Consider the following 15,237-nt stretch of genomic DNA (forward strand, 5'->3'; position numbering starts at 1 on the left):
CAGCAGAGTTGACTGGCTGAACTGGTCACAAATTAACATATTAATAAAACAATAATTAAAAAAACCCCAACCTATATCTTTGGCAATATCTGTAAGCAGAGATACCTCACAAGGCAGGCCACTCCTGAGGCAAAATCCTCAGGATTTGCTCTCATCAGAGAGTAACCCTAAAGAGACAAAATCAAATTCCTAGGTGACACTCATTAAGTGTGTACCATTAATAAAACAATATTAGAAAATTCCAAAGTGCAGGCTGTACATGCTCAGACCCCCACATTCCAGGAGATACTTGCTGGATGTGTATCCAGGAAGCTATCATCAAATTAGAAGTTTTTCTAAGAGTAAATTGATGGCAAGTGTATCAACAGTCAGATCAGCTGTCTCTGCTCTTTTTAGGGAAAGGCTTGGGATTTAGATTCTTCAGAGAATCAGAGAGCCAGACAGTCTGTCTGATGGGGTGACAGAACTGGTAATACTGGGGAAAGCACCTTATCTGAGGCAACTAGAAGTCACAAAGTGAAGTGCAAATGGATTACAAAAGCTACAAACCATTCTTCATCAGGATCTTGATCTGATCAGCAAGGGGTAAAGTCCTCAGCTGGGCCATAGAAAGCACATTGCTTGGAGCCATTGGTTTCTCACTGCAGATAAACAGATTTGCAGCCCATGAAAAGGAGAATCCAGCCAATGTGGACTTTGAACACTATGTACAAACACTTACTTCTCTTCCTCTATGCTTGGAGGCATCAGCATCATTAAATATTCACTAGAAGAAAAGGAAACACATTGTTTAAAATGCTTGTCTTGAGACTTGCCTGGTTTAAGTACAGTAATTTCTCACTTAGAGTAAACCTGCTTGTGTAAATCTACAAAACAAACATCAGCCTGAAAAGAGCTCTCTCTTCCACTTCCACCTCCTCAGAACTAGTAAAAGTTACTGGCATTCATCAGCCCAAAGTGAGAGTATGAAGTAAATGTGAGTCAGAATCCCAGCTCTTTGGTACAGCAGAGGTGTCCAAACAGAGGATCTGCACAAGGAAATATATTAAACACAGGTGCTCTGACAGCCATCAGCAGGGTCATGTGAAACCTCACAGACAGAGAGAATCAGCCCAGCAAAAAGCAAAATTTCTGTCCCGCCCATGCAATTACCAGCGTCTGTGAGAAAAAATCAGATCCAAAAGACTCTTCAGAACAGCTATCACTGATTTACAAGAAAAATATGCCAGCACCATCACCAGGGCCAGACTCTGCCTCTTCACTACTACTTGGGCCATGGGTGTCCCAGGTGACAGGGAAGCACTGACTGCATAATGGAAGGCTCCTGTAGAGCTGCAGTCACCAAGAAACAGACACAAACACCTTTCAAGTAGTTTCAGATGTCCCCAGTAATCACAAAGGGAAGTTTTATAACATTTGCTAACAATGGAAGTTATCGGCTTTGGAGTATTAATTTATATTATCCAGAAGAAGCTTTTGTTTTAATTTTCCTTTGCAGTATTCACAGTCCAAATAATGTAGGGCTGTGATAACGTACAAGAAGCTACAACCCTGAGTAAAAACAAGAGGTTTTAATCTCAAGGGTATAGGGAAACAAAGAAAGCAACCTCAGTAAGATGAAAGCTAGTTTGTTTCTGTGGTTTTTTGAACAATTCAACTTTTGTCACGATCAGGATTTTCAAAGAGCAGATTTTTAAAGAGTATACCTGCTTATTACTCTGAAAACAATCCCAACCAATTAATGCCATTTCTGTAGGAAACCACCAAACCATTACCTGGGAGATTTAATTAATTCTGTGTTTTCAGCAAGGCCATGACCTTGGCTAAATAAATACTGGCGCTCGTGCTCAGAACGGCTATCCTGGAAACAGGGAAAAAACAAGAGCCATTATCACATCCTGAAAATACACAAAATGCCAGAGAGCTGATTTCTCATTCCAAACTATGACCACCCTGTCATCATTCCACCACTCAAGTGCTCCACCTCGCTACCTGGTGTTCTGCTTTCACTTCCTTGTATGATGCTCATGTGATGTGGGAACATTTCCCTTGCTATGCCTTTGAAATCTCCTGACAGACATGCCCAAGTCAGCCAAACAGGATTTCTCACACCTGACTGAATGTGTTTCCCAAGTCTTTCACAAAGTCCAGTTTATAATCCAAGACCCAAGTGATTCTTACACTCAGACCCCCTCCCCCCTTTATACTTGTCCAGCTCTCAGTTTTGAAGTGTGGAGACTCCAAAGCATCATCCAGCAGGAGATACAGAGCCCTTCAGGTCTGTTCCAGCCTACAGAGCTCCTCTCCATTTTTTTGATGAATCCCTGATTCCCATGGGCCCAGATTTAAAATGGTTCTGGACTTGAGAGAGCCTTCAGGCCCAGGCAGCCTCCTCAAGAGCCAGCACACACCTACCCTCAAGCCATAATAATGCAGGTGAACCCAGTGCTCTTCTGCCTGTCTCTTCTGCAGGAACTCATAGGACTGAACACGTCGCTGCCGAGCTTGTTCGGTCTCAGGGCGGGAGAATCGGACCTAGGAGATTTGGGCATCATTCAAAACAGCCCTAAAACCCTTGGAAAAAACCCATCTGCATTACTGATTTGGTGTATCAGTACCAAGCTAAGGGCCCCAGCTCCAGTCAATCACCCCTTGCTCTCAGGGCCATCTTTATGCTTGTGCAACAAGGGTGAGCCCACCTGGCCTCCCCCACCCCAGCCCAGGTCAGCAGGACCAGCTGAGGTTTGCTGTCCTTTCCTTTCACTCTGAACTGTCAAACTTTCTTGTGAACTGTTGCCTGAACCAGCATAAAAAGGAAAATGTGGACATACAGTAATTTGCTTAACATCATCTTCAGCTTCATCCTGGGATGAATCACCACCTGCCAGAAAACACAAAGGTAAACACACTGCTGCAGTGAAAGAGCCCAAGTCTGGGGGCCCATGCAGGAAGAAAGCACACTGAGAACTCCACAGGCATGGGTTCAATCCCAGCCTGCCAAACTGTGCCATGTATGACAGCACCACACTGCTCCTGTGATAGGATATCCTGCTGCCATGGCCTTCCCAGTGGCACTGGGGACACCACCATCATCCTTTGTCACTACCCAGCACCTCGCATCCATCCCTCTGCCAATCCCTCACACTGTGCCCATAAAAGCATTTAGGTAAAAAAGCCAAATCAGAGAAACAGCCTAATAATGACTGTGTTGTTAGAATGAACACCTTCAGAACAGAATGACTCTTACCAGCCACATTATAGAGTACTTGTATCTCACCTCCCCTCAGAAAACACCATTGTGGAGAAGTTACCTTCATTAGCAGCTTCTCTTTCTCGGTGTTTTGCATCAGCCTTGTCCAAGTAGGTGAAGCTTGGCCTCAGCTGAAGAATTCCATGTAGTGGAGTCAAGTGAAGTTCACCTGAAAAAGAAAATTAATGTTGGTTAAAATTGATTTTTTCCACTGCACAAGGACACAACTTTTCATTATCTCCCTGTCTCTGTAAAGCCACAGCTTCAATTGAGCATAAATATTTAATAAAGCAAAACGTAAAAAAGGATTGAAGTGAAAAATTCATCCAGTGCTCATGATTTCAAGGGAATATGAAAGATCAAGACTTGTTTCTGTAATTTTGCCTTTTGTGTCAAAACCAGATCTTGTAGAGAGCCACATTCTGGCACAGGCTTGACCCATAGTCCAGAAGACCCCTAGTAAAATAGTCATCACTGAAAACAATCTACATATTGTCATCTCAAATGACCACCAGACCAAAACTCTGTAATTGGTCAAGAGAGGGACAAAAAGTGCACAACAGGAAAATGAGACAGACATAATTAGATTAAGAAATCAATATAAATAATAATGATGATTTCATGCTACAAGTGCATATTATTTCAGGCCACCATGAACTCTTAAGACTCTGGAGGCATCTACAAACCCAGGGTGCCTTAACATGATATTTACAGTTTTGCTAGACCTACTCAAGGACTCTTGGGACATTGATAAGGGAAAATTTTCCTTTCTTTAAAGACCCATCAGTCAATTAAAACTGAGGCCAAAAAAAAGATCAAATAGGTCTTATCTTAACACTGAGATGAGTATGTCTCCCTGATGGGAGGGTTAAGCAAAATAAACTTACCTTTTTTATAAACAGCAGCTGCATAGCGGGAAACGTTACTGGCAGCTTGGGAAGAGCAGAAAGTTTGCTTGTCCATCAGCTTCCTGCAGACAGAGGAGGGCAGTGAGATGGCATTCCACAGGCAATGTGGCATGCAGGTGCCAGAGGTCTGAAAGCACCAGTTCCCAAAATGGACTCTCAACAACCACACCAGCCAAATATCCATCACTTCTACCTGCAAATCTGAATTCATGACGCATCCCTAAAATGTAGGTTACTCTCAAGAGCACTTGCTACAGAACAGTGTCCAAAGCAGCCACTGGTGGACACACAGATATCTGTGCTCACCCCAAAAAGGAAAGGAAGGCAAAGAGGACACCTACGAGGAATAGGTGCTTGTTTCATCTGTACAGGTGCCATCCACATTGAGAGCAATCTGCTCTCCCTTGCTGCGACAATAGTTCGGATTCAAAGTATCAATGGCCATTTCCAGTTCAACCTAAAGAATATCAGGGAAAGACAAATAATTACCATGGCACAACCCCAAACAGATCCACTAAAACCCACCCCACACTTTCTAATATTTTCACAGGTTTACAGTAAATTTAAGTACATAAGCAGCATCGTTCAAATCCACAGGGCCAATCTCACACAGAGCTGAACAGCAGGTAGATGGGTTTGGGACAGTGAGGTCATTTTAACAACAAGCTGGAGATACATAAACTCCCATGTACACAAATAGGATCAGAAAAAGCAGAGTTCTTTAGGCAGCCCTGAAATACACATTCCCTTTGCTGGATTCCTTCCACAACACAATCAGTTTAATTTACTTATCAGTACAGATCAGGTGCACAAGCAACCTCATTCAAGCTTCCCCATCACTGAGGAACCATTCAGAATCCCTCCTAAGATGGATCTCCTTCTAGTTTGGTATACCAAGACTACAAAATAACTCTGTCCTCTTCAGAAGCAAAGGCCTCCATTCTGCTAATTTGAGACTGCAGCACTCAGCACTGACTTCAGTTACTCCTGACTTTCCCTTGTCAGAGCACTGGAACAAGCTCCAAATTTTTAGTTATAAGAACTACTCCCCCCCACTTCAACCTTAAATTTCAGACCAATGTCCAAAAATAAGCATCCTCCTGCATAATAATTCTATTTATATACTATGACAATACAGAACATACTCTTTTTCAGGGTGTGTCAAAGCCCTTATAAATTTGTGTATCACAGCTACCATCTTATTTTTTCTTTCCCTTTATGTTATTCACAAACTGAACTAGTTTCAAGTCTCTGGATGAGACAGCATATTTACAAAGGTTTGTACAGGGCTTACAGTGCAAATGTTTGCTGAATGTAATAAAAGACTTCATGAACACAACATGCATTCTAACTGCAAAGTTCACCAAAGCACTTCCCTTAACCATTTCCCAGAACCTAATTCAAGTAACACAGACATCTATGCTGCAGTTTTAAAATAAGATATTGTAAAATAATAGCCAGATTTCTGGGACACATTTGCAAGCAAGTGCAATGATTGTGGCTTTGGCTATACTTTACCTGTACTGCCCCAGTGATTTCAAAAGGACTCCTGATGATTCACTGCCAGGCAAGAGAGAAATCAAGACTTGCACTGACACTGAAACAGAGGATGGCTCCAAGGCCCAATCCTTCTTCAACCCTTCTCTGAGTACTGTACAGACCCTTTCATTCAAGCTCTTTTCACACAAGCATCCACAGACTGAATTATCATTAGTAACTAAGTTTCCCTGAGTGATTCTGTTTTCTGTTAAAATAATGGCTTTCCCACCATGATTTATAAACTTTTATTCTAAACTCTACCTTACAGACACAGTAAAGGACTCTTCATACCTTCAAGCACAGAGATCTGATCCTGCAAGTAACTGCATGGTTAGAACAGCTCAACAGCATAATGTGCTTTTCTCAAGTACATTCTGCACATCATAGAAAAACTTTTACAGACTGGACTCAAATGATGACCAACCTTTTGCTGCTTTGGTTTTATCTTCGCTGACAAATGTGTAACATCATCGTAGGTCATGGAAGCTGGGCGAATGGGATACTGCAAAACAGATCATTTCATACAGCCCTCTTCTCTTAAAGATCAAAGAATTTCACAGAAATCAACTCAATTTCTCCTGTCCCCTCACATGCAGATCCACTTGCCAGATCTCAGAGACAAGACACCCAGAAAAAACATTAACTGACTGATTTGTGAGTCATCAGGGGATTTGGGAACATGACCTAGAAAGTTGGTTGTTTTCCTCCCAGCCCTCTGCTTTTGTCCCTTCACAGCCCCCTTCCTGCCCCTCACACACCACAATAACCTGGAACACATTAGTCCAGCAGAAAAAGAAAACCTTATCCCTGAGCATTACCTCTCTGTAGAGTTATTAGAAGTAAAATATGTGTGGGTATACAAGTAAATGTTAGTTTAGAAAGAACAGGCCACATGTTGCTGATCAGGAGAGCAGAGCCAGGTTTAGCCACAGACACCAGGTTTAGCAGAGCCAGGTTTAGCCACATGGGTCTCTCTCCTGACCTCTGGGAATGCTGAGAGGACAGTGTGCTATCCCAGTGAGATCTCCCATCCTGCCAAGGCTGCCAGGTCTCCTGCACACCCACAGACCCCAGCACAACCAGCCCCACTCCTGCCTCCAAACCTACACCCAAACAGGTTCTCTGTATCTCAGATCTTGGCAGACTAAAGCATTAAGTTATGCTCTTTGCATTTATTTTAAACAAACTATCACTGCATAAAAGTTAACTGAAATACCTGAAATAGATAGAGCTTCTCCAGTAGACTTCTGGCCAGGAACACGTCAATCTAAAAAGCAAAACAAATAACTTTCATCAGATGCCAATTGTAATAAAAGTATAACCCTTAGAGCTCAAATACTGACAACATTTGCTTTTCATTATGAACTCTAATATAAAATAGATTCGTGACTCTCCTGTCAAAAGTTTCCTCTCTGCTGACTTTGACATGAAATTCTACATTTGGCCTTTTTAAAAACCAAATCTAAAAATCCCAATGCAAAGAGGCAGCAGACAGTGGCTCTAGCTGTTTTTTCTCTCTAGTGGCTCTAGCTGTTTTTCCTCTCTAAGGAAACTTGGCAAACAAATGTGAAAGAGGAATTTTTTTCCTCCAAGGATCTGAAGCAAATCTGTTATCACAATTATAGAAAGAGGAGGAAGTTCTCAGTTTGGCAGCATAACTGAAAGGTAAGTTCCTTACTGGTATTTTATAAAATCTTTCTAAATTAGACAAGGGACACCCACATCCTCAAGCTGGTTCAACACTTGCATTTGGCCATCAGAACTGAAAATGCACAGATGTTTCATGAATAAGACATATGGAACTGCCATTTCAGATACACTCCTGACAATTGCCACTCCTTTTCTCATGGCTTTTCACCTTCTAAGGATTTGCCCTTCCTTGTGCTTCTGGTGTGTAAACTCATATATCAAATGACAAGACACTGTGGCTATTTCTTGGGACACAGCAGTCCTTTAAAGAAGTCCAGACTCAGAGCACAACTCCTTACTTCAGCAGAGGCATGAACACTGTAGATTCATGTTTAACAGATCATCAAAGTCATTCCAATTTTTTTCAGCTCCCAGAGACATGCAATGGAAGACATGCAAGTTCACTGGAAGCACACAATGGTAGAAGCAAATTCCCCACCTTCTCTTCTGCCATGGACAGATTACAAAGGGTGAAAACCCTGAGCTGCATCTGCCAACATGGACAAGATATTCTGACAAAACAGATACCATGGTCCACACAACATAATTCTTTGTACAGCCTCAGCCATTGGTTATAAGACAATCACTGATGTTGATGACACATTGTTTCAGCAGTATAGGAATACTGGGAATTTTAGTAATAAAAATAATAAAAAATTCTCATGTACAATCATTGTTGCTACAATGCACTTTTACCTCTTGTATAATTGGATCATCTTCTTCATTTGCCATGCTAGGATAAAACAAAGCTTTTTCTTGGCTTATTCCTTGGCACAACCTGAAAGAAAACAGGAATGTCATATGAATCATTTCATCTGTGTCACATACCACATGCAGCCTAGATTATTGTTCAAGTTAACTTGGTTCCTTTCAGTGATAATCTGTTTATTCCCTATTTTGAAGGAACGTATGTGTTTGCATGAACAGGTCCCTGATACTCCACAATCTTGACCGAAGGCCACAAAATTCTAGAGACAAGCAAATGTCTCAAAAATAGGTAATCTGCTATAACTTCTGTGCAAGCTGCAGTTACTAAGAAAGCCCTGCACCAGAGCCCTAAGAGGGAAAGACAGCCCCTTGCAGCTGCATAAAGTGTATCTGTTTTACACTGTGTAACTGTAACACACAGGGAGCAGCTGTTTTCCAGCCACAACTGGCCCTGCAGGGTCCCTGTCTCAGATACTCCAGTCTGGGAATACCCTGACTTTGATTGCACCTCCCGGACAAGCTGCAGCCTTGTCTCCTGACCTGCCACTCTTCAGACTGCACTGCTAAATGAGAGCTCCAGAACACTCTGCTCAGCCTTTCCTGGAGTCCTCCAAAACCAGCAGATTTTTCTCCATAACTACACCAACCCCAATGAAAATAAGACTCTGATATTAACTGAGGACTGGATACTCTGGAACAAAAGTTCATTATGTTCAATCCAGTGCTGGAGTCAGTGTCGTGCCTGGTTCAGACCTCTGAATAAAAAATGATCTCTCAGCTAAATCAACAATAGTTTTTCCCTGCTGAAATCAAACAAAAGGATTTACAAATTATTCAGGATGCACTGCAACAATGTTATGTTAATCAGCCAGTACTGGTCAAGATAGGCATAACAAAATAAGACCTCTCACAAACTGACCAAGGAAAGTTTTAGCAACACAGATCAACAGGCAAAGAAACAAGATCTGTGTTCAAGAACTCTCCCTTATTGTCCTCACTCCTTGAGGACAGCTTACTTCTTTGCTGGATCTCCTATGGAGGAAGAGGAGGAGAAACAAGCAGAATCCAGGATCAGCTGGGAAAGAAGGAACCCAGCATCCATTTTACATCTGGAACAATGGCATTTTCTTCAAATACTCAAGCCACCACACAATTTAGGCAGCTCAGTATATTTCAGCTGACATACAGGCTTCTCAAATATCACACTAATGTACACAGAGGTATCTAAGAAACCTTTCAGAGAGGCTAGATATTCTGCATACAAGTGTTATTAATATCCATTCAGGCTTACAATGTTTCTGCCATTCCACCTAGAAATATAATTCCATATTTTTCAGTTACAGACTCTCTGCTACCAAAAAAATGCCCCTCCCAGTACTGAGCTGGCATTCTCCATTTCTTTATGCACCAGCATGTCCCAGGGTCTTTGCACCATACATTTGTATTTGAAAATTTATGCCTCAGTATTTCAGATTCCTATCTGAAGTTATTTTGTAGAAATGCAGAACACCTTCACAGCAAAAAGCCAGTACCTTAACCACAGGCTGGGCTGTGAGCAAAACCCTGAGTATGTGATATCTGACTGATATCAGTGTTTTCTGTGATCAGGCACCCAGCTCCTCCCAGAAACACACACTAATATGTTTTAAAGAAATGAGGTTTGTCAGTTCCATTTTTCCTTCCCCTGCTCACGTTGGGTGCCCAACACCTGAGAGCTCTGCAGACATGGAACAACTGCAGTTTGCACTCAGCACAGAGCTGATGGTGGGAGGATGCCCAAGGTGTGTGAGGATGTGTGGAAACACTCAAAAAAGGTGGAACACCTGGGTCCAAACCCTCCTTCCTCACACCCCTGAGAGAACTGGGAACCACCCTTCCCTTCCTGACAGCCTGCATGCCAAACATCTGCTAGGCTTGTTCTCTCTCTTCTGAGAAAGTTACTGCAGTTTTGACAAGAGAAATCAAGATTCCCTGGGCTAAGGAGGGACAGAGAAACTCAGCCTGAAGGGCCTGGTCTCTGGCCCCTCAGTGAACACTGCCTATGCAATTATACACAAAATCTCTTTGTGAATCCACCTGCCACTACTCAGGGGAAATGCTGTATTACAGACACTACATTTTTCTCTTAGTCCTCTAAAGACAAAGCATGACTACAGATCCTTTTACTGGAAAGTGAGACTGACATATCTATAAATAGGAAGCAGTGCGTCCCAGCACAACTTATAATACTCATGCAACTGGAAGAAATCCTCTGAATCAGAAGGAAGGCATGCAGACACAATCCTATGTCTGATATATGCATACATAGTGCTAATTTCCACACTTCTCATATACATATATTTATGATACCACAAGAGTTACAGAATGGAACCAAACATTAAGAAACAGCAAGTATAGTCAATATGGTCAGCAGGTTCAAACTTCTTTTGGTAGAAACTTTTTGTTTTAAGGACTTTCCTCTAAGGTGCAAATCAAAGTATAATGTGAGTTATCAGCTCACAGGAGGGCAAGAGATATAAATTTTCCCATTTCTCCTGCAAAGTGACCAATGCAAGGGCCAATCCATGAAACTGCTCATTAGCTGCCCATAACACCATCAATGTAGAACCAATGAAGAAAAATCTTGTGGTTAAAGAACTGTAAAAATCAGGGATGAAGCAACTGAATCCTGCATCTCACTCTGAGCTTAGAAAGGCATTTGAGTATTAGAGATTTAATTTTATTTTACTGCCAAAGACTTAAATATATCTGTAAGATATATTTATGATTGCAAATTTGCACATCATTTGACACACGGACTTTTAGTCAGGCCTGTAAGAAATGCTCCAGTATTTCATTTTTACTTAAATTTGTCAGTAATAATGGACCCCAAAGTGCTAACACTGAAACCTGAAATATTCTTCATATAATCATGCAATGCCAAAGAAAGGCCAAGAATTCCTGCTGGATCAGTGCCTGAAAGTATAAATGCTAAAACAGCACCGTGGGAGGAGTGCCATCTCCTGAATCACTACACAACTACCTCTGGCACCCGGGCTCCTCCAGAAGGGGCTCAGAGCAGCCCTCTAGCTCAGGGTGGCCCACAGCACACAGCAAAATGGAACCTGCCAGAAGAATCTAAAGCACCTTCCATACATTTATGGCAATTACCATTCTGACCCAATTACTTGCTTCATTTTCTCCTCGCCTGCAAGCAGCTTTGCACAGTCATCTTCTGGCAGTGAACCCAAGAGGGCTCCTCTGCAGCAGGACCTCTCTCTGGAGGTGATGTCACCGCAGCACACCTTTGGGGTTTTACCAGGTTATGCACCAAGCACGAACCTTTCTGTCCCACCTCACCCCGCGTGCAGCACAGGCCGTGCCGCCAGGGGCAGGGGTCACTGCCGGCGCTGTGTGACACCGCCGGGGCAGGTCGCGGTGCCCGTCCCGTGCTCCCCGCGGGCAGCGCTCCCGCCGGACGCGGCTCCGCGCCCCTGGCGCCCGCCCTGGCCTGACCCAGCAGCCCGGCAGCGCTGGGCTGGGGGAAAGGCCCCGGAGAGGCCACAGCGAACCGCCCCGACCGCGGGGACGAGGCGAATCCCCCCGGGGCGGGACGGCTGGGCTGGGCTGCGGCCCCGCAGAGCTGGTGCCACGCAGGGGCAGCCGCTGCACTTCGGGGCGGGTGCGCCGAGTCCTCCCCGGGGGGAAGGCGCGGGGCTGCGGGCCCCGATAGCACCGGCGGGGCCGCCGCTCACAGCCCCCGGAGGAGCGGGCACCCCCCGGGGCTGCCGCGGGAGCCGAGGGGCCGCGGCTGCGGCCGGACCCGGCCCGGTCTCCACGCACCCCGGCCCGTGACGGGTCCTGTCAGGGCGCTGCGGCCCCGCGCCCCCGCTGCCCCCGCCGTGCCGAGTCCTCGCAGTCTCGGCTCCGCCGTCCCCCCGGGACGTGCAGAGCCCACCCCAGCCCAGGCCGCGCTCCTCCCCCGCCACCGCCCGCAGGGTCCCCTGCGCCGGGGCGCCCCGAGAGGCGCAAAAACAGCGCGGCCCGGCGTACCTGTGTGCGGGCCGGGCGGGCGGCGGCGGCGCCGCTCCCCCGCTCCCCGTGTCGGTGGCGGCGGGGCAGCGGTCAGGCAGCCGCCATGTTGGTGGCCCCCGGGCCGGCACGTGGGGACGCGGCGCCTCCTCCTACCCACAATGCTCTCCCGGCCGCCGCCGCCGCTAGGGGGCAATGGCGCCGGCCCGCGGCGCAAAAAAAAAAAAAAAAAAAGTACTGGCAGCGGTGGGATTCGAACCCACGCCCCCGAAGAGACTGGAGCCTTAATCCAGCGCCTTAGACCGCTCGGCCACGCTACCACCGCGATTGCGTTCTTTTCTGGCAACACTTTTACTCTATACCAGTTTTTTCCCATCTCCTTCATTCCTCTCCCTCCCCAGCAGCCGCTCTGCCCACACACCCCTTCTACCCGAAAAATACAATGCGAGGGATCCTTTTCAGCCCGTTCCCAAGCGGCGGCACCTGGAGCAGCACGATGCACCCAGGGACGGACGGGCTGGAGCAGCTGTGCCCGAGCCCTGCGAGCCGCGCCCGCTGCCACGTGGATGCCACGGAGCAGCACAGCCCCTGTGCGGTACGGGTGGCACCGCCCGGGCATCCCCTCTGAAAGCCTAAAAAAAGTTCTAAATTCTAATTTTGTGTTGCGAAGCCACAGCTCACGGAATTTGCAAAGTCAAAAGTCAGCAGTTATGGCTGGGGGCTGTTTTTTTTTTAGCGTATAGCACAGGGACCAGCACGGCAGTACTCGATACACTTGTGCAAACAGGTGGTAGCACACCTCAGTGTGAATGAGGTTCATTCATTCTCCATGAATCTGCCTCTGGGAGTCTCTGGCTGCATTTGGCTGAAAGGCTGGTGAGTTTTCTTAAAGAATTAATGTTATTTTCACCACTTAACTACAACTGAAGGGTTGTATTTTGAGAAAAATTCCAGCTTCTCTAGGGTAAGGTCACATAGCCTTAATGCAGCTTGATTTAATTCTGTCCTTGTGGCAGATCATTTAAATAGGATAAAGAAAATAAACCTGCTGGAGCCCTGCTGACAGCATCATTCAACCCTTTCCCCTGGAACCTCCCACAGCCTGTCCCTGCAGGACCCGGAGGTGCCAGCTCTCTTTCCAGGGAGTTGCTGAAATGGAAGCAAGCAATGATTTGGTTGGGGTTGGAAGTGTCCAAAAAACGTCTGATAGTCCAACCCCCTGCAGTGAGCAGAGACATCTTCAACCAGATTAGATAGCTTAGAGCCCTTTCCAAAGGGCTGGAATGCTCACAGGGATAAGGCATCCACCACCTCCCAGGGCAACCTGTGCCAGCATTTCAGCCCTCTCACTCTCAGAGGCTGCAGCACTGCATAGTCTTGCTAAAAATTTCATTCACTGCCTACAAGTACTGAGGAATAACAGCACACACATGTAAACATGAATAAATTCCTCTAGTGCTGCTCTAGTTTCACACCCTCAGTTCAGTGCCTTTTCAGGATGTGGGGTTTTTAAAGAACAGAGGGAGCTGACTGCAAAGCAGCAGGAGAGGTTCAGGGAGGAGAGAAGGTAGGCAGACCTGAACAGGCTTCACACAGCGAATCACCCATAACCTGCCCAGGCAGAAAAGTCACTTTTAACAGTCTCCAAGCAAGTGTGTGTGTGTGTGTGTGTGTGTGCAGGAAGCTCTGCATGGAACACTCATTACAAACTGCTCCTTACTGAGTAGGCTGCTCAGTCCCACAGGTCCTTTTGCCCAAGCAGTGCAAAGTACTAACACCCTCCTGAAAATTGCTTTTCTGCCCTGTCAAAGCTGAGCTCAGCCTCTGTCCCTGAAATGTTTCTGTGCCTGGCCACAGACATTTCTCCTGAGCACCAAAGGAAGCCTGTGTACCCAAGATTATTCACCTCAGCCATGTGTGACACGGACAGGGGACAAGAGCACAGGCTGTCCCTTGGGGGTGGCAGTTGGGTCACCAGTTTTTTCATTTCACCTGTGCAACATCAGTTACAATAGCAGGACCTTCTCCAAATTAAAAAATAATTAACAGAGGGGAACTCCAGCAAACCACAAGCTACTAGGCTTATTGTTTTCCTGGCACAGCATAGCCAGAGAACAGCAAGGACCCAACAAATACTCCCACACTAAGGGCCAGGCCCAATGGCTACAAAGCCCTGAGCTGTCCCCATGCAGGAGTTGGGTCTATCAGCAGGAGCAACCGAGAGATATCCCTGAACTTCAACCTGAAAATACCTGACTCACCCCTGGCAGCTCTGCCCTGCATCCATCCTGAGAGGTTCAAATGAAATTCTGCCTGTCCAAATTCAGATGAGAAGTCCTGACTTGACCCATGGTAACTACACTGGCTCTGTCAGCACTCATTCTACTCTGAGTCAAATTACACCTGTGGGGAAGAGAATGAGATTCAAATCAGTCCCACAGACCAGTAATTAAGAAGCAGGCAATATACTTCTTTACACTTTACAAGCTATAAGAGTTTGCTGTCTCCATGGTTTCTGAAGAATGCTATTCTTACTTTGTTCCACTTGCAAACACTCCATCTCTGTGACAGCAGCTATATCTAAACCCTCCAAAGGCTATAAAGCTAGAGCAGAGCCAAATTTCACCATTTTTCATCTTAGTGATTCTACAGTGCAGAGGCCCACATGGTGCTTTTTTGTTTGGAAATTCAGCTATTTCACAGTGCCTTTGCTAGAGGATAATTTCACATTGTTCAAACTACACAGGTATAAGAAGTTCCACCTGTCTGAATAAAGCAATAAAAAGGCAACACTAAGAGTTCCCTTTTTAACAATTTGAAAGAGCCTGTATCAAACAGATTATTCTGGCACAAAAAGTGAAATAAATCATAGCAAAATGACAGTGTATCATTAAGTGTTGCATCCCACCTCAAATCACAGAGCCCAGGAATTTCCAGCCCATTTTCAGGACTAAACAAATGCTAAAGGCACACGGAGGCCCCTGTAGCACCCTGCAAATGAGCCTTCCTGTCTTTATATTTTATCCTCAATTACAGACACATGTGTAATCAAATGCATATCAGAGAGCACATCAACCATTTTGTTTTCTGGAGGAAAACAGATTTTGTTGTTACACATCTAATCATTTCCTC

The 15,237-nt window shown here is 45.4% G+C and overlaps 1 protein-coding gene and 1 non-coding gene across 3 annotated transcripts in view; both read right to left on the reverse strand.

The window, feature by feature from the left end:
* Window positions 1–12,252, reverse strand: part of POLR3E (RNA polymerase III subunit E) — a 28,540-nt gene extending 16,288 nt beyond the window's left edge. For both annotated transcript variants that reach the window (XM_054643551.2, XM_077186820.1), the window contains exons 1-12: window positions 12,127–12,252; window positions 8,083–8,164; window positions 6,914–6,964; window positions 6,122–6,199; window positions 4,500–4,615; window positions 4,138–4,220; window positions 3,312–3,419; window positions 2,832–2,881; window positions 2,416–2,535; window positions 1,776–1,861; window positions 722–766; window positions 550–641 (exon numbers count right to left, since the gene is read on the reverse strand). In XM_054643551.2, coding sequence (XP_054499526.1) covers window positions 550–641; window positions 722–766; window positions 1,776–1,861; window positions 2,416–2,535; window positions 2,832–2,881; window positions 3,312–3,419; window positions 4,138–4,220; window positions 4,500–4,615; window positions 6,122–6,199; window positions 6,914–6,964; window positions 8,083–8,118 — 865 coding nt within the window. In that variant the 5' untranslated portion in view covers window positions 8,119–8,164; window positions 12,127–12,252. The remainder of the gene's footprint in view (window positions 1–549; window positions 642–721; window positions 767–1,775; window positions 1,862–2,415; window positions 2,536–2,831; window positions 2,882–3,311; window positions 3,420–4,137; window positions 4,221–4,499; window positions 4,616–6,121; window positions 6,200–6,913; window positions 6,965–8,082; window positions 8,165–12,126) is intronic.
* A 91-nt stretch (window positions 12,253–12,343) lies between these two features.
* On the reverse strand, window positions 12,344–12,425 carry TRNAL-AAG (transfer RNA leucine (anticodon AAG)). The gene has a single exon. It is a non-coding gene; the product is annotated as a tRNA-Leu (tRNA).
* Window positions 12,426–15,237: the final 2,812 nt, after the last annotated feature.

This window comes from Agelaius phoeniceus, chromosome 16, assembly GCF_051311805.1.
Source record: "Agelaius phoeniceus isolate bAgePho1 chromosome 16, bAgePho1.hap1, whole genome shotgun sequence".
In the NCBI taxonomy this organism is placed as follows: domain Eukaryota; kingdom Metazoa; phylum Chordata; class Aves; order Passeriformes; family Icteridae; genus Agelaius; species Agelaius phoeniceus.